Raw genomic sequence first — 19,816 nt, forward strand, 5'->3', positions numbered from 1 at the left:
GATTTGGAAACATCTTTTAGCATTATGATAATGTTCTAATGTGGTTGATCTACTAGGATCCTATGTTTGGAATTGGGACTAGAATTCTCTCCCCTCATCTTTCCATCCTTTTCCATTTTCTTTTCTTACACTCTCTATATTGTCATTTTTTTCTATAAAAAATTAATATAAACTATTCACGTGGCTTAACCGTGATTGTTCAAATAGGAATGAAGGAAAGGGAAGGGAAAAAAAAGAGAAGAAAATCTTTCTCCTTGGAATTGTATACTCCTTTATCCATATCTATAGACTATGGCCACCACTTAATAAAAAGAAAAACTTCAACTAATAATATTTGACATGGAGAAATTGAAATGGCTAATTAAGATAATGTTGGGTTAGCAACATATTTAGAAATCACATCTTATGAATTTTTAATGTAAAGTTCAAAACTTTTCACTATAAAAACAATATTGGCATGCAAATTTTATGACTTTAGTTGATTTTATACATAGTTTTATTAGTGAAGTATTTTGTCAAATACTTAGTGGATTTATTGATATCTAATAAAACTTGTTGAGCATAACTTGTCGATCTCTACCTACATTTGCTGATAAGACATTCAAACGCTTGATGATCACCACCGGCCCTTGTGCTCATTAAATATCTATAGAAATCTTGTTTGTGTCTTGTAAGTATCAAACTAAATTTAGTTAAGAACTCATCAAAAGCTGATAAAAACCAGAAAACAAAAGAGGAAAGAAGAGAGAAAAGGAGAGAAGCAATACGGCTAGGTCTCATGCACCCGCCCACACCCAACCAATAAATTTGGACGTTTCCCTCCGCCTTACCCGCCTCACTCACTGGCAGAAGTCCACTGCTCCGCTTCCTTCCCAAACTCCGAAGCAAGCAAAACAACTCACGCAAAAACCCTGAACCCGCCGCCTCCCTCCCTCCCAACCATTTCTCTCTCTCTAGGCGGCGCCGCCACCCTCAACGCCCACTACAGCCATCGCAATCTTGGCCTAAATCTTCGAAGACTTCTTCTCCTCCGACCGGCTCTTCAACCAGGGCTACTCCTACACGTACGATGACGTCATCTTCCTCCCTCACTACATTGACTTCCCCACCGACTCCGTCCATCTAGCCTCCAACCTCAGCCGCCGCGTCCCTCTCTCGATTCCCTGCGTCTCGTCCCCGATGGACACAGTCACCGAGTTCCACATGGCCATTTCGATGGCCGCACTCGGCGGTATAGGCATCATCCACTCCAACTTGCCATCGTCCGAGCAAGCCCACATGGTCCGGTCCGTCAAGTCCCGCCGGGTCCCGCTTCTTTCGAACCCCGTCTTCAAATCCCCAAGCGATCGAATCCAATCTGACGACGTTTTCGACGCTTCCAATCCCTACGTCCTGGTTACTGAGAGTGGCAGCCCCAATTGGAAGCTTTTGGGGTACGTGGAGGATTGGGTGAAATTGGGGGACAAGGAGGTGAAGATTTACGATTACATGGTGAACTGTACGGACTTCATGGTGCCGTGGAGTTACGATTTGGGGGGGATTGGGGAGTACATGGAGGAGAAAAGGCGAGATGTGGTGGCGACTGTGAGGGACAATGAAGTTGTGGATGTTGTGGCGAAAGAGGAGGTGGAGAGGATTAAAGGGTACCCGACGGGACGTGGCGGGTCGGGCCGGCGGTCGGGACAAGGGAGTCGGATAAGGAGAGATTGGAGGAGTTGGTGAAGGCAGGGGTGGATGTAGTGGTGTTGGATAGCTCTCAGGGGAACTCCATTTATCAGATTGAGATGATAAAGTATGTGAAGAAATTGTACTCGAGTTTGGATGTAGTTGGCGGGAATGTGGTGACAGTGAGTCAGGCGCAGAAATTGATTCAGGCTGGTGTTGAAGGGTTGAGGGTTGGAATGGGGTCTGGCTCAATTTGTAACACTCAATAGGTCTGCGCTGTCTGTCGCGGGCAGGTATAAAGATGCCTTCTTTTTGTTAGTTGTTGCTTTTGTGATTGATGCTTAGTTTGTGTTCTCATTTGTGATTGATATTTGTAGTGATCGGTTAAATTTCTTGAATTCTTTGTGGATGAAAAATATTTGTTTAAGGATTTGTTTAATCAATGACATTGTGCCTAACAATCGTTGTTTTGATAGGTTTTTTATTATTTAGTTATTAGTCTGAACGTAGAAAACAAAGGTTCGACTTTAGCTTCTGGCAGTGACAACCCTTTGATGGACTAAAAAAGTGTAGTTTGTGGCATGAAAAAAATATATAATTACATTTTGGAACTTTTTGAAGACTTTGTTTGACGTTTAGTTCTACAGATTTCTGAATGCTATCCCATTTTATGACCACAGTTGTTTTGTTTTTGGTGATGTGTTTCAGTCAACTGCTGTTTACAAGGTTGCATCTATTGCTTCACAAAGTGGTGTGCCCGTGATTGCTGATGGTGGAATTTCGAATTCTGGACACATTGTCAAGGCTTTGGTCCTTGGGGCTTCTACTGTCATGATGGGAAGCTTCTTAGCTGGAAGCATGGAGGCTCCCGGGGTTTTTGTGCATCAGGTATGTCTTGGACTTACTTATGTTTATATTGCTGGAACGGGTATACTGCTCATACCATCAGATATTAAAACTTTTTGAACATTTATTCTCGTTTGTATGAGTGTTTACTCCATATATCTTTTCTAGTTCTTTGACAACTTTTTGAGCAGTTTAAGGAGTTTATTAGGCAGATTTATGAATACTGAATTGCAGATGTGATTGGTAAAGAAACTTTCCTAGAAGATATGTGTTTCTAAGTTTGTTATACATCCTGAGTTATTTCTCATCCTTTTTGGACTGCATCAATATCGTTCAACAGATCAGTCATTGATGTGTTATGGTTTGCCATCAAAATTTAATGCTTTTACATCATTAGGAGTGCCATTGGTATGTTTGCATGGACTCTCTCTCTGATGGCCTGAACTTAATAAGTTTGAAGCCAACATACAGTCAGGGGTTAACCCAAGTGGTGAGACTAGACTTATGCGGAACTGTATTGGACATAGGATTTCATTTCTGTGTCTTTCCCTTTTTTAATTTTTTATGGTAATTAGCTTATTAAGCAATTTGAACAGAGGGTCTTTGCTAATCTAACCTACGACCCAAATGATGTAACTTGCTTTATTTCTGAACTAAAAGAAAAAGTTGTCTATATAAATTGCACTAGATTTTCAGTGTACTTGTCTTTTATAAGCAACATGCTGTTTGTTATTTCTTTGTCATTGTTAATTAGATTTCTGCGTGCTTAACCTCTATTAAGGAAACAGTTTGATATAAGTGATTTCATGTTTTCTATTAGAATGGTCTTCCAAGTCAAAAAACATCGAGGCATGGGATCTCTTGAAGCAATGACAAAAGGGAGTGATCAGAGGTACTTGGGTGATACTGCTAAGCTGAAAATTGCACAGGGGGTAGTTGGGGCGGTTGCAGACAAAGGTTCTGTTTTGAAGTTCATACCATACCCAATGCAAGCTGTGAAACAAGGTTTCCAAGATCTTGGTGCTTCTTCATTGCAGTCCGCTCATGACCTCTTAAAATCAAGCGTTTTAAGGCTAGAGGTAAGTAGACCATTTTGCAGACGTTGTGATACTCATAACATCGTTATTAAGGATGTCATTTTAGTTTTATGCTTTAAATGAGAATTGATATTGTAGCCAATGTTTCTTTCAATAACTTACTTCTTACTCTTTCGTAGTCTGTTCCATACCATGTTGTATTCTTGTTCTACAATCTTAGGTTAAACTACCGAAATGAGTGGGGAAGAAACCTATTAATCTAGAGTATTGCCATTCTGTGTCACTCATATTCAGACACTTATTTACTTACAGAAAGAAACCTGTAGAGCCTCTCAGGGTTTTCCCTGACCCCGCTTACTTCTTAGATAGTTTTCCATCCCCATATATTACCTCAAGGAAAAGCGCACTCCACGATTACCTTGCTATTGCTCAAGGAATCTGAGATGTAATGATGGTCGTCTCAAGAACTAATATGGTTTCTCAATCAGTTGACATGTATTTTACTGTGCAGGTAAGAACAGGAGCAGCACAATTAGAAGGTGGCGTTCATCGTCTGGGTTCTGATGAGAAGAAATCGTTTTGATGGTTATATCTTTTCAGCTTTTAAAATGTGACATGACTATTTAGAATTTATCTAGTTATATTTGTTACTAGTTTTCTTTAGGAATTATTATTAAATATTGCGGTTTCAATTGTTTACCACATAGTTCGTTTTTTTTTATTTTTTTATTTTTTTATTTTTTATTTTAATATAAGTTTGTAGGCACATGACCAAAAAGAAAAGGGAGAGAGAAGCAGAGACAGCCGCTGAATATTTGATGTTACAACCAGGGTTGGAATAAAATACCAAAAAAACCAAACCTACGGAAACCGAACTGAACCGAATGGATAATACCGAAAATTCGGTAAGAGATTTGGCACGAAATTTGGATTAGTTCAATAAAACCAAACTGAATCGAAATATATATATATATTGTTTTAATTTGTAATATTAATTTTTTATAGTCATCGGATTTATCTCAACCGTTCACTCAAAATCAACCTTTTTCTCTCAACCTCATCTCACTTAGATCACTCTCTCTCGACTCCTCCTAACTTTGAACCTTGACTCCCCGAGCTTTCCTACTCCCTTAACTTCGTCGCCCGATTTCCCACTCCGACCACCCATGCCACATCACAATGACCTCCACAACTATCTCTCTCTTTTGAAACTCCTCTCTTTCTCTTAGTCTGTTTCTTTCTCTTAGTCTGTTTCTTTCTCTCGACTCTCTTCTCTTCAGTTCGTCTTCTCTACTTTCTTAACCCAGTAACCTGATTTTTCTCTCTTGACTTGGTCTACTTGAACCCAAACCACCTGATCTCGACTTTGTGTTTCACCTCCGCTGACTCTCTCTCTCGGTCGATCTCAACTCCGACACAACACCACATGTCTCTTTCTCGACTCCTCTCCAACTCTCTCTCTCTCTCTCTCTCTCTCTCTCTCTCGATCAAGTCTTGCTCAATGTAAGAAAATTTCCCTTTAATTCGTCATATTTAAATTAGGATTTTGATTTGGGATTTTGAAATGGGGATTAGAGTTCCGATTTGGGTTTCGAATTTTGATTTGAGATTAGAAGATTGTTGAGGTCAGACCTTTCGTGGAATGGTTGAGGGGATTGCTGAGGTCTGTATTGTAATGGTGTACTAATGCCATTGCAGCAATTTGTTTCCTTTCTATAAGAATTTTTGAATTGATGTGATCATAGTAAGATACAAACTTTTTCATTAAATTGATGTAATTCTAATAATCATAAGTACTTTTGCTCAGGAAATGTAGATGAATAGGGCACATGAGCATAGGCCCATAGCTTAACATTTGGGGCTGAAAATGTTTGGGCACAATTGGGTTTTGTTGGTCTTGAAATCAGAAGCCCAAAAAGTTTGACCTGAAGGCCCATTCTCAAGCCTGAACCAAAAAGCCGAAACTATTTCGATATTACCGAAATATTGGTTTGGTTTCGGTTTTTCGTCCTCTTTTTTCTGAACAATTTCGGTTTAGTTTTTGAACCAACCATTTCTATTCGCTATCCTAAACCAAACCACCCCTAATTACAAGTAGTATATATTCGCACTGCTGTTTTCTCTTTGTCGATTTGATTTATTAAATATATAAAAGACTATAAAAAAAGGAGTATGTGGAATATAAAGTTAACGAGGAAATCACCTCTTAATCATTAGTTTACCACGCTTGCAAGTGTATTCTCTATAAGTGACAAATGCGCAACTTAGAATTAGTACTTGATGTTAATCTTTGAACTTTCTTAGTTAGGAGAAGTTTTTTCGAGTATCCGATATTTAAGCGGTACTCCATGTGTTATAAAATAAGGACACAAAAAAATATATCATTTGCTTCACTTGTATTATGGCATGCAGAGTATTGCTTAAATACCCTATACTTAAAAAATGATAATGCTAGGAGGACCAAATTTTTAAACTCAATTTGCAAACCAAATGATGTTACTAATAGAAAATATGCACGTTAATCAACACTTAAGTAATAATCGCCGTGATATTCCGCTTCATTGGTAAGTGAGAGGTTTTAGGTTTGATTCTTGCAAAAAATGAATTTGAACCACATTATTGCTAGCTCATTGTAAGGCTTAGTCCACTCCTCACCCCTTTAGTGTAGATAATATCATTTGTAAAAAACATTTAAGTAATAATTCATTCATCCACCACCACATCATTCGGTTTAAAAATTTGATCTCCCTAATCTTATTCCTTAAAAAAAAAATCTCTCACTAAGACATTCCTCACATCCTCACAAATAATGCGAGGAGCATGCATTAGTAATGAGTTCATTGGGGGTTTGGAAGATTCAAAGCATGACATTGACAGGCTTCTATTTTCTGGTCCAATCTGCAGACTTTAGTTTTGTTTTATTCCATGCTTAACTCCATATATGGACATGTCGACATTGGAAACCTCAGCATAATAACAAGAAGAAAATTCCGCAATTTCATTAACACGTGATTTTGATTGTTTTGTTATCTTGAAGCAACATAATTTGGCTGTTGAAAAATTAACCGCAGATTTTGTTGCTGTTTATCACAGATATGTGTTCGAGTAATTAATCTTTTAATCACAGATTAAACACGTGTTCATTTGTGATTGACTAGCAACAGGAACTGCTAATTTTTCAGCAGCCTGCTACTGTTCATCTCGAATTATATTGATTTTTCAGTAGCCAAATATCGTCCTTCTCGAAATCACGTGGTGCAAGTGCAAGTCATTTGGACATAAATTTGAGTGGGACGTTTATGGATAAAACCTAAGTTTTTGGTCCAAATTATCTCCAAAGGATGCATTTAGGAGGTGGGAAAAATAAGAATTTGGGTTTGAGTGTATATTTGGATCTTGCATCCACGTCGAATGGATAAGAAATGCAAGTGGGCTGAGGGGGACAACAAGTTGCAATAGCGCATGAAGGGGGTGTGGTAGGTCCGCTGCTCAGAAGAAACAAAATAGAAAGATTCGGTGCGGGTGGGCTCATAGCAAGCCCAGTTTCTAAGGCTGAGATGCGGGAGCCATTGTTATTCATTGGTTGTCACACCTCCTGGATTATGATCCAATGATGCGCACCTAGCTGCATCTTTTTTAATCCAACGACTCAATCCAATTTAATCAATTTTAACGGTAATAAAAAAGATCTAACGGCTCAAATTTAAATCTAGCAGTCAAAATAATATTACTAATTAATTCAAATTAGATCTAACACCAAAACTTCTCCAAAACTCTATAAATACCAGTTCATTTTTCACCTATTCATAAAGAAACTCAAAATTGTAAACAATTTTTTACATCAAAATGTTCATAAAAAAAAAAGATTATAAAAAATTAATTCCAAAATTGCTAGCAAAAAATAATATTGAAAGAAATATAAAAATTTAACAAATTATAAAGTTGAGCATGGAAAACTCATAAAATGACAAGGGATAAAACGCTTGACTTGGCCAATTCTAGGTCAATAACTAGTACCAAAAACAAAATGTAAAAGGCGTTTAGACATCGCATTATATATAATATAAGTAGTTATATTAATCTTTAAACTTTGCAAGTTGAGTGTCTAGTTTTCAAGCAGTTACTTTATGATTATAAAATAAGTAGAAAAGTGTTTCAAAAAAAAAAAAAAAAAAAAAAAATAAAATAAGTAGAAAAACACAAAAAATATATTATTTCTCTATTTACATTATGACAGAAAGAATATTGCTTATTCAATTATTGAACAACATTCACTAGGAATTAGTTAGTTGCGTTTGGCAGATTCAAAGTATGATATTGACGCGCTTCCATTTTCTGGTCCAATCATGTGTTTATTTTCTTCCATGCTATGGCAGACATTGACATTAGTGATCACTTTAGACATTTCGACATTGAAAACCTCATACATCATAACAAAGAAGATATTTTGTTTTGCATAATTTTGTCAGCAGGTGACTTTGACAGTTTTATTTTATTACCTCGAAATTATGTGCAAGTCGTTTTTAATATAAATTTGCGTGGGGACATTTATGGACGATTAAGGTCTGATTTGACATTGAGGCGAACATCGAATTTAAAACCCATTCGGTGCTACATCTGACATGAAAACGACACTCCAGCATCTGGAATTGAAGCTGCGTGTTAGTGGATCCACAACTATGGTGGTTGTGGGGTTAGAGAGAGATAAGAAGCAGATGGGTGGTTGAAGAGATAGATGAGAAATAGACGGAGAAAAGAGATGGGCAAGAATGAAAAAGGAAATTTGGGAATGGGGAAGATGAGTATCAAACTCGGTGTAAGGAGGGGAAAAATAGAATTAGGGGAGGGAAGGGAAGACACGGGGATAAGGGAAATGGGGTGTGGGCCCCACGACCACACAAAATCCTCACGTAAAAATAGTAATATTAAATAAAATATCATACTATTATACCATTTTTTGTCATTTCATACAGTCACAGCTGTTTTACATAAAAGTTTACCAAACACTATCATACTGCTTTTTTTCTTTCCAAAAGCACTTTTATAAAAAAGTTTACCAAACACTCTTCTGCTTTATTTCACGGCTGCTTATTCTCACATCACAGCAGAATCAGCTTTTTTTTTCAAAGCACAGCAATACCAAACCAGCCTTAAATTGGCATGTAGAAATCTTGACCTAACCATAACATGCATTATCAGTTCCATGTCAAATAAGTATTAATAAACATAAAACGCAATTAGATAGTGGTGTACTTTGCATTATATATACTAGAAGATGAGCACACATTTTGTATGTGAACAATTTAATTTTTTTTGTTGTTTTTGATTAAGGAGTGTGATAGTTTTTAAAATTTTTAAAAAAGTTGATTAGTTTTTAAATTTTTTAAAAAGAGTATGAGACAATGATGATGAGATCTCTTAATAAGGGCATATTTTTCTTAATATTACATAATTACCATTTTACCCTCTTTATGTAAATATTGTGTATTAAAAGTGAGGGTAAAATAGGAAAAATGAGGATATAATTGTCATTTTCTTAAAAGATACAAAATTACTATTTTGCCCTCCTCATGTCAATATTTTGTATTGAAAAGTGAGGTAAAAATTGGAAAAAGTGTGGAAAAAAGTTGACAAGGGGTATTCTCTTAATATAATAGATGGAGAAGGCTTTTAAGAAAAGAGATTTTCATTTTTTACTTATGCTAAAAGATCATGTTTGAAAAAAAACAATCTGAAGAATGAAATTCGGAGAGAAAAATAAAGCGTAAGTAACAATCGACGGTTAAATATAAATATGAGGTTTATGAATTATGGTGCCGCATTTCGAGTTGACATCTTCATGAAAGTTGTAAAACTTGTCATTACGAGTGATTGTAGATTTTTTTTTACATTTTTCACACTTGTACAATAATTATTATGAACTCTTTATTAATTTTGCATCGAAACAAGTAACACTATTCATGAAGGTTTGGAGGGTTTTAAAAATCTAAACAAAGATGTAGCCATTGTCTATGCGTGGAGGATGCAATCACGAGCGTTGATATATTCTTTCTCATTTTTACACTTGTACATTAATTATTATGAATTTTTTATTTATTTTCAACTCCCCTAAAAGTACCATTCACGAGGGTTTGTTGGGTTTTAAAAATTCAAACGATGGTGTACCCATCTCAAAGGTTAGAGGATATGATCACGAGTTTTTTCATATTTTTTTTCACATTTTTTTGCAATTGTAAATTAATTATTATAGTTCTTTTAATGTGTTCTGACACACCCCGAACGGAGTTGAGGCATACTGTAACCAAAGAGGAAATTGATGCATTAAAATATGTGAATAAATTTAAACCAAAGCTAACATTTATTTAAACTAAAGTAGAGAGTGCGCAGTAGTGGGTAGAACCCAATAAAACACAAGTGTTCAGAGCATAGATGATATAAGTAGTGCAGTCGAACTAGTTAAAGTACTTAGTACACAACAAGAAATTAATCTCCTACAATTAATTAGGAGTATGTTAGAACCGCCGGCTATTCCTCATATGCCACAGAGAGTTCATCTAATTAGGTCCTGGAGGGGCGAAATACAAAAGGGTGAGTGGACAAAAACAAAGGTTTACAAAACACATTTATTTTCTAAACATACTAACCCTCTCGCCGTAAAACATGTATAGTTTCCAGAAAATCATACTACATATAAGTATGAAATCAACTGTAAATCAATAATAAATCCATAAATACGCCAAATCACAATATCTCAACAGTAGCATAATAAAATCAGGTGCTCATCCAATCTATGCTAACACACGATATCATGTAGAGGGAATCTGACATGAACAGGATTGAGAGTAATTATAATATACGCTCTAGTACTACAATCACGTGAAGACTGGAGTTAGGCGCATCACATATGAGTCGGAGTTGCCTAGGGAAAGATTTAATTGTTGTTAATTTTTCGGTTTAATTGTTTTCCACTAATATGATTGAATGGTAAAGTAGTTTTATATATATTCAAAACAAAAAACTGTGAATCTATAAATGTCACATTTCATACAATTTAGTCCGTAGAATGCGCGTGCACCAATTTCTAGTAAATACTAAATATGATATTTTGGTCTAACCATTTAAGTGGTAATACATGTGTGACTTGCTGTTGAGTGAGTCCAGCTAGCACTCTTCTCTTATTCTCAATTTAACTACAAATATAACAGAGTACATATATGATATATTTAAACAAGACGATCTAAATTTCGTGCCAACTCAAACAATATCAAATGCAATTCAAATCTTAATGAGTTGTTCAAGTGTGATGTTTGGTCCTCCACTGGAAGCTGCAGTTTGGAATGATAACGACTGAGAAACCATGTGCATTGTTGGCCTTGATTGCGGTCGCGAATCCCTACATGTGATTGCTACCCTTGCAATGGTTGTCAGTTCATCTTCAACTTCAAGTGTGGGAGGTGGAAGCCGTTGGTCCAATACATCCTTCAACAATTTATTTTCACACGCAGATGGAGATGAAAAGGATGAGATTAAATCACCTAGTCTTTTTCCCGTGATCACTTCCAATGCCAGCACTCCGAAGCTATAAACGTCACATTTCTCAGTTACCTTCCTTGTGTATGCCAACTCTGCATAAAAATTAAGGCAGGGCAAGCCATTAATATATGTTTAAATTTATATTATCAAATTTCAACATTTTATATTTGAACTGTTTTACTTTACCTGGTGCTACATATCCATATGTGCCTGCGAGGGAGCTCCAATTCGATGAGTCTGGATTCAAAAGCTTAGCAGTGCCGAAATCTGAAACACAAGGCTCATAGTCGTAATCCAGCAAAATGTTGTTGCTTGATAAGTCTCGGTGTACAATTGGCGGCACGCAATCATGATGCAGGTAAGACAGTGCATGAGCTACACCTTTTACAATTCTCACCCTCCTACTCCAATCCAATTCTTTTGATTCGTCTTCTTTGCTCAAGATTGAAGCCAGACTACCCTTTTCTAGGTATTCATAGACCAGAAAGGAGTGCTGCGAATTCGAACAAAAACCACAAAGTTTCACAATGTTTCGATGTCGTATATTGATTAGTGCACTTATTTCATTGTGGAACTCCTTCTGCGATGTCTCCTCGCCGTCAAGTTTTTGATGGAGTTTCTTCACTGCAACTATGCTGCCTGATGGTAGCTTTGCCTTGTAGACACTTCCAGATCCTCCCTTCCCAATGCAAAATATGGACTCAAAACCATTGGTTGCTCTTATGATGTCCCAATACAATTTTTTTCCATCAAAACGAGAGATTGAAAAAATTTCATCATGGATATCACTCATTTCTGTTCCCGGCTCTTTCTTTCTTCTTGTTTTGATGAAAACAATTGCAAGGAGAGCAAGTAAAACTGCTCCCAAGATAGGGAAAACGATTGCAAACACGAGTTTTCTTTTTGAGACGTGCTTATTGCAGGATTCTAGACCTACAACATTTCCACACAATCCTTCATTCCCTTCAAAGCTGTGAGCATCTTGAAATACTTTGTTGTTGGGGATGGGACCTTGCAAGTGATTGTAGGATACGTCTATGTACGACAAGCCACGCATTCCATCAAACGTTGCTGGAATGAAACCGGAAAGATTATTGTGGGAAAGATTCAGCCCCTCCAAGCTCTGCATATTGCTAATTTCTGATGGTATCCTTCCGTCCAGTGAGTTACGACTTAAATCTAACTGTGACAGGTGAAATAACTCCCCCAACTGAAATGGAATTTCTTGACTGAAATTGTTGTTGCTCAAATTCAAGTAGTTTAAATGGACCAATTCGCCAAAAATGCTTGGAATTGAGCCATTCAACTTGTTGGTGGACAAGTCAAGATAGTCGAGTTGAGTGAATGCTTCAAATTCTGAGGGTATAGAACCCAAAAGTTGATTGCCATTCAACTTTAGATTCACCAAAGTAGTCAATCTCCCCAAATCCTTGGGAACCACCCCAACCAGATGATTCGAAGAAAAATCAAGTTCTTGAATTTTAGTTGCATTGGCAATCTCAGATGGTATGCTACCAGTAAGGTTGTTCCCTGCAAATCGTAGGGTTTTTAAGTTGGGACACTGTCCCCAAATGTCTGAGATTTCTCCATATAAGCTATTGTGGCTTAGATCTACAAACTGAAGATTCAGATAGACACCAAAGTCTTCAGATATGTTGCTTTTGAGTTGGTTCCCTTGAAGACGGACTCTAACTAAGCTCTTGCAACCTTTCAAGCTTTTCGGGATTGGCCCTGTAAATTCGTTATTTTCTGCAGTAAACCTTTGTAGCAGTCCACCACTACAAATATCTCGAGGCAAATAACCAGAAAATCGGTTAGCAGCCAGGTGTACATCCTCAACAAATTTCAAGTTTCCAATCTCTTCAGGAATGGTGCCGGAAAGTTTGTTACCGTCGAGAGAGAGATATACAAGGTTTGTCAAATTGCCGAAAGAAGTTGGGATAGAACCAGAAAGGGTATTGTTGTACAACATCATGACGGCTAGATTTTTCAAGTTTCCGAAACTCAGAGGGATTGGACCTGATACATAGGTGTCAAACAGGTAAAGTCTAACCAAGTTCGAAAGGTTTCCTATTTCTGGAGGAATAGAACCAAAAAGTTGGTTTCCGAAGAGAATTAAAGAAGTCAATTGGCTTAAATTACCCACAGAGGGTGGAATTGAACCCTCTAAATTGTTTGAGTTTAGAGCTAGCTCATAGACAAATTTAAGTTGGCCTATTTCTTGAGGAATTGAGCCATTGAACTTATTTGCATTTAGGTGAAGGACCTGAAGATTTGTTAGAAGACCGATTTCGGGTGGGATTTTTCCGGACATTTGATTGTAAGATACGTCAAAATAGATGAGTTTGGTGAGGGAACCGATCTGAGGTGGGATTTGATCAAAAAGTTCATTGAGGCTTAGATCAACATATGCAAGATTAGGCAAGGACATGAATGGAAATTCAAGTAGAGTACCTTGTATACCAAAATTGGTGAGGTTTAATCTGTTGACGCTTCCAGCTGAGTTGCATGAAACACCAATCCAAGTATTGCATGGGGCTTCATTTGCATTAATCCATGAGGTCAGGTTGTTTTGGGTTTGGTTTTGAAGGCTAGCTTTCCATTTGAGAAGTACTTCTGCTTCAGTGGAATTGGCAGAAGCAAAAGCACTTCTTTGTGATGAAGCTAGCTGAAAATACAAGATAAGGCAGGCTAGAAAGCATAGTTTATCACAATAAGTGGAAACTCTAGTCATGGTTTTTGTGTACGCCTTTTTTTTAAGCAATTCACGGCTTTACTTATAGTGAGATGCATTACTAATTTGAATATCCTCTATTTGTTTTTCTTGTTTTTGACATTTCATCCAAATGGTTTATTAAAGGGGTTTTTGAACTTTAATCCTTGAAGAAGATTAAAATTTAATAAAAACCTAGTAGTAGATTGGATATTGATTTTATTCCCTTAATATGTACTTAATTCAAATTTATATTATATTTTTGTTTAAATATTTAATAGATATCTTATTTAATGTTATTACATTAAATTTTAAATTTATTTAACTTCTTCTAATTAGTGTACCCAAATGTCCGTATCATAATATATTTTACTAAATTAGTGTACCGAAATGTCTGTACTTAAATATATTGTAATGAATTAGTGGCATATAAGAAAATATGCAAAAACATAAGAGTACTGAAAATTTCATACCTAAATATATGATACTAAATTAGTGTACCGAAATGTCAGTACCTAAATATATTATAATAAACTAGTGCACCAAAATGTCTGTACCTAAACATATTATACTAATGAAATAGTGGCACAAAAGAAAATATGCAAAAACATACGTGCACCAAAAAAATGCTACAAAAATATTTTCTTATATAAGATACTTACCATAATGAGAATTAAATTTATAATATTTCATAAAATTTAATTTATGAACACCACAAAATTATGAATAAAAAAGAGACATTGAATACATATGATGACATTAAATAGAGTCTAGGGACTAAAATCAATTGTATAAGACATTTTTCTAAACTTCATCTTAAGGATTAAAATCTAGTTTTCTATATTAAAAATTACAAGCCTATGATGTTTTTAAGTTTTTGTTATTGAACTTAAAGAAAATGGGAGAAACCTTGAACTTCTACTGAATTTTTAAGGTTATCTTTATTTAAAATTATGTCAAATTTTAAGATTAAAACTACCACCACGCAAATGAAAATGTAATTAGATAAAAAGGGCATTAGTAGTCAACGAGGGCAACAATCTAGAAACCATAGACCATTGAGCTCACATACCGTATGATACAAGATAAGAAAGAGTATCCAGAACAAAAATGGTCCACACATGAATGTGGTGTTTCCATTATGTTTCTTTGTCTGGGAAGACTTTGAATTTTCCTACACTTTGTGTTGAAGTCTTTTCTCTTATCTTTAAAATTGAAATTGGAAAGCTTGGAGTTTTATTTTGAGCAGTATCATTCATATTGTCAAACAAATTGAAGTTTAGCTAAGTATTGAAAGCAATTAGTAAGGTATACATTAGAATTTTCCAATATGAGAATGATGCATTTGGTATTAATGGTATATTTAATCACACCGAAAATCATAAAATATATAATTCATGTAACTGCAATAATTCAATACATACTCGATTATAAAATGCACATTAAGTTAATTTTGAAAATAAAGTCGAGTTAAGAATCTGGTTCTTTCTCTTTAAGATAATTTACCTTATCATGGTACTCATGGTTGATCAGTGCTTGTTTCACCAAATACAATGATCATGTCTTCAATTACGATTAAGTTGAACTCTCTCAAAGACTCGCTTGATTTCTAAATGAAATAACTCACATGAGACTGTATTCCTGGATTAAATTGGATCATTGACTCATTATATAATAAGAAGAGACCATTATATAGATGTGGAAGTGACCATTTGAAAAAGTACTTACGTTTTTTCTCGAAGAGTTAATAGTTGTATACGCAATGATCATGTATAATCACAACACATCCATATCATTTATATTTAAATCAAATATTTTAATTCATTTTGAATTAAAATTTTCATCAATACATATGACGCGTTAATTACACTAACACCCATGAAATTTATCGTGTTTTTTCAAAACTATCTCACGGTTGAAAAATAACACTAACATCCCATAAGATTTTAGTTTACTTTCTAATCACCTCTATAAAGACAAATATATCCTATAATTAGTTACTTAAAAATTAAAAACTGTTGCAGTTCTAATAGTTTAGGAATGTGATTATGTAAATCTTAGAAAATTCTTATGGGATTCTACCATATCTTATCTTTAGATATTATCCTATTAGAGTTGTAATTTTATTAGGGTAAGGAATTAACATTCCCTACTATTATAAATGAAGGCACAATGGGTAAGAAAACGCACTTCACAATTCCCTCAATTCTTTCTATGCTTGTCGCATCCTCCCAATGAAAAAGACAACCTTCCACAGAGAAACAACAAAAGAGATGCTGGAAGGGTCAATAAGGGCAATAACCATTTGAGAATTCATAAGGGTGTTGGAATGAATAGGACATCAGAAAAAGGAGTTCACTAGGTATAATCGTTGGAAGGAAAACAAAGAGAGTATGAAAAACAAAGGTATGGTGCATAAAATTTCAGTTTGTTTTGAATTGAATTTGGTTAGATATCTTATGATACATGGTGGCTTGATATTGGTGCTACAATTCATATAACAAACTCATTGCAGGGGTACATTAGTAAGAGGGTGCCAAACAAGGATGAGGTGTCAGTGTTCGTGGGCAATGGAGCTAGAGTTGCCATGGAGTTCATTGGAGTAGTTAGGCTTGAATTATTTTCTAGTTTTTTGCTAGATTTAGTTGATGTTGTTTATATACCATCCATGAGAATGAACTTAGTCTCAGTTAGTAGGCTTGTTAAATCAAAGTTTAAGTTTGATATTAATGAGATTGGTTTTTAAATATTTCGAAGTTCCAACCTAATTGGTGATGAAGTATTGATTGGTGATATGTTCAAAATAAACTGCAATATACCAATAAGTGTGGTGAACACAACAGGGCATAAACGAACACTGACAAACGACACCTCATCCAAGTTATGGCACAAGAGATTAAGAGCACAAGAGATTAAGGCATATTTCAAAAGAGAGAATGCAAAGATTAACTAGAGAACAAATTCTGCCATCACTGAACTATGGTGATTTCGAAATTTGTACTAACTGCATTAAGGGAAAATTGACAAAGGTTTCAACTAGAAGTACAAAGCTGCTATAACTAATCCACACAGACATTTGTGGACCTTTTCCAACACAAACACACGATGGCTACAAGTATTTCATTATATTCACATATGACTTTTCTAGGTTTGGGTATGTATACTTGTTGACAGAAAAGTCTAGTGCCTTTGCTGCTTTCAAAATTTATAAGGCAGAAGTGGAGAATTAGACTGCAAAATCAAGGTAGTAAGGTCTGATAGGGGTGAAGAGTATTATGGAAAGTTCAGTGAATCTGGAAGATAGCTTGGTCTTTTTGCATTGTTTCTGCATGAGCATGGAATTGTTGCTCAATACACCAATCCAGGCACCCCTGAGCAAAATGGAGTTAGTGAAAGAAGAAATAGAGCCTTAATCGAGATGGTGAGAAGCATGATGAGTAATTCAAAACTGCCTACCTTTCTTTAGGGTGAAGCAATCAAAACTGCAAACTACTTGCCAAATAAAGTCCCTAGCAAGTTTGTCCCCAAGACACCATTCGAGTTGTGGACTAACAGAAAACCAGTGTTAAATCATTTGAGAATTTAGGGATGCATTGTAGAAGCAAGAGCATACAATCCAATGGAGAAGAAGATGGACCCTAGAATAATCACATGCTTCTTTGTAGGATATCCAGAAAGAACCAAGGGTTATAGGTTTTCTTGCCCCAATCATACTTCAAGATTCATTGAAATTGGGAGAGCCAAGTTCATTGAAGAAGCTAATGATGATAAGTTTGAGGATAATCTTGATTGGAATGAAGAGACCACAACAATGCAAGAAGAAAACCTAGGTGATGCTATGACAGATGAAGTTATTGTACCAATTCCAGTGCAAAATGACTGAGTTATAGAACCACCACAAGCTATTCAACAAGATGAAGTGATTGTAGAAGAACCTGTGCAGTTGAACAACACACCAACTATTCAAGAAGAGAACTTTGAGCCTGTGCGCATGGAAACCAAAAGATCAATTTGCATAAGAAAGCCTGCAATCTTAGATGATTTCTTTGTGTATTTGCAAGAAGCTGAGTTCAATAGCCAAGAAGAATATCCATTAAGCTTCAAGAAGGCAATTGAGAGTCTTAGTAATGCACATTGGCAATAAGCTATGCAATCAGAATTGGATTCCATGAATAAGAACAAAGTGTGGGAGTTGGTTGAGCTACCACAAGGATGCAAACTAATAGGCTGTAAGTGGGTTTACAAGACTAAGAGAGACTCCAAGGGTGATATCAAAAGATACAAAGCTAGACTTGTAGCTAAGAGATACACTTAGCAAGAATGAGTTGTGATGAGTTGATATTATACTATGTATTTTACCCTATTCTTAGTATTAATTTATTAGTTATTTGATAGAATTTTGATACTTTGTAATGTATTTTCAATGTAGGACATTCGAATTCCTCTGGAGCAAAAAGTGATCAAACGGATGAATTTTGGAGTGATTCTAATTGGAGGATGTTCGTGTGTCTCTCAAAATGATTGTATCAAAATTCCAGATTTTTCTACCAAGCCGTTTGACCATGGCGATGAAATTAAGGCCCAGCGCACAGGTTTCCCAAATTGATGTTTCTAGACATTTTAGATATTTTGAAAGTCGAGATGGCATATTTTGAGGAAAATTCCTTCTGAGGATTTGTAGGGGACGTCTTCACCTTTCAAAAGAGACCTTTTGGGACCAAAATTGGAGTTTATTTGGTTAGTCAAAAGTATGGTTTTCATAGAACTCCGAATTTTAGTTCAAATAGGAAACCTTTTATTTTCTGTTTTGTCATTTAATTATGTTTCCTAGTTTTCTTCTAAGACCCTTTCAAGGTAGGATTTTATTTTGTAGTAGTATAAATAAGGCTTTTTAGCCAATAGGTTAAAAAAAGGGGGGGGGGGGGTTAGAACGCAATACTTTGGCTTTGGAGAGCTTTTAACGATTCAAGTTTATTATCAAGGTGTTTTCTATCCATATTCTTAATAATATTTTGTTTTATGGTTGTTAGTAACTAGTTTCGTTTGCTAGGGCAATGCCTTGAGCCTTAGCATGAATATGTAGTTTTTATTTAATTGCTTATGAATTTATGCATGCAAGTTTTGGATTGTTAATCACTGTGCTTTAAACTATCTATTTGTCTTAGTGATTCGCGACCATTAGGATATTTAGAAAAGTAATTTAATGCAATTTTGGTGGAGGGCTGTCCTTAAAATTGACTAAGGCTTCTTGTGATTAACATGTGTAACTACTTAGGATGGACGACACGTCTTAGGAGTGATATGGTTTTTCAAAAGGTTTTCACAAAACTTAATGAGTCTTGCATGTTCACATTCGATCTGGACGCCACAGACGGGTTGCATGTTAGATATACGTTCTATATTGGGGGTTCCAAGTAGGGCATACTTTAGGAAAACCTAATCTTCAAAATATGCATGTGTAATTCATAAGGAATTAGAATAACTACGTAGGATTGTTAGGGTGACGGCGGAACCCTAGTGTTTTTTCAAATTTGTTTCTCAAAAATCTTTTCTCTTTGGTTAGTAGTTGTTTTCTCTAAATTACTTTTATTAAAATTCGTTTTTAATACTTTTAAATTCAAAATCAACCTTTTCCAATCTTGACTTTCAGATAATTAACTAGGATTATGGTTTTTCATAAATTGTTTTAAATAATACCAGAGGAAAACGACCTTGCTTGAGCCGTTTATACTATAACAACCTTGTTCTCTTGCATGTATTTTGTGTGATTTTATCCCTACTTTGGTAGGTGGTAAAATTCCTATCAAGTTGATGACAATGAAACATTCTCTCTAGTCTCTACAAAAGACTCTTTTAGAGTGATCATGGCACTAGTGGCTCACTTTGACCTACTTCTGCATCAAATAGACGTTAAGATTGCATTCTTGAATGGAAATCTTGAGGAAGAGATCTACATGAAGCAACCAAAGGGTTTCATTCAAGAAAGGAGAGAGAATTTGGTCTGTAAACTTAACAAGTCCAT

The 19,816-nt window shown here is 35.6% G+C and overlaps 1 protein-coding gene and 1 pseudogene across 2 annotated transcripts; one reads left to right on the top strand and one right to left on the bottom strand.

The window, feature by feature from the left end:
• Positions 1-606: 606 nt before the first annotated feature.
• Positions 607-4,247, top strand: LOC137730168 (inosine-5'-monophosphate dehydrogenase-like; annotated as a pseudogene). Its single transcript, XR_015952737.1, has 4 exons — positions 607-1,958; positions 2,374-2,553; positions 3,332-3,590; positions 4,060-4,247. The product of XR_015952737.1 is annotated as an inosine-5'-monophosphate dehydrogenase-like (transcript).
• A 6,379-nt stretch (positions 4,248-10,626) lies between these two features.
• On the bottom strand, positions 10,627-13,889 carry LOC137729595 (uncharacterized). The gene is made up of 2 exons (XM_088678419.1): positions 11,268-13,889; positions 10,627-11,173 (listed from the first exon to the last, which is right to left on the bottom strand). Exons 1-2 carry the CDS (start codon positions 13,813-13,815, stop codon positions 10,824-10,826), a joined length of 2,898 nt encoding a protein of 965 aa, XP_088534545.1. The 5' UTR covers positions 13,816-13,889; the 3' UTR covers positions 10,627-10,823.
• Positions 13,890-19,816: the final 5,927 nt, after the last annotated feature.

The sequence above is a fragment of the Pyrus communis genome, chromosome 10 (genome assembly GCF_041283825.1).
Source record: "Pyrus communis isolate YQ-2024b chromosome 10, ASM4128382v1, whole genome shotgun sequence".
NCBI lineage: Eukaryota > Viridiplantae > Streptophyta > Magnoliopsida > Rosales > Rosaceae > Pyrus > Pyrus communis.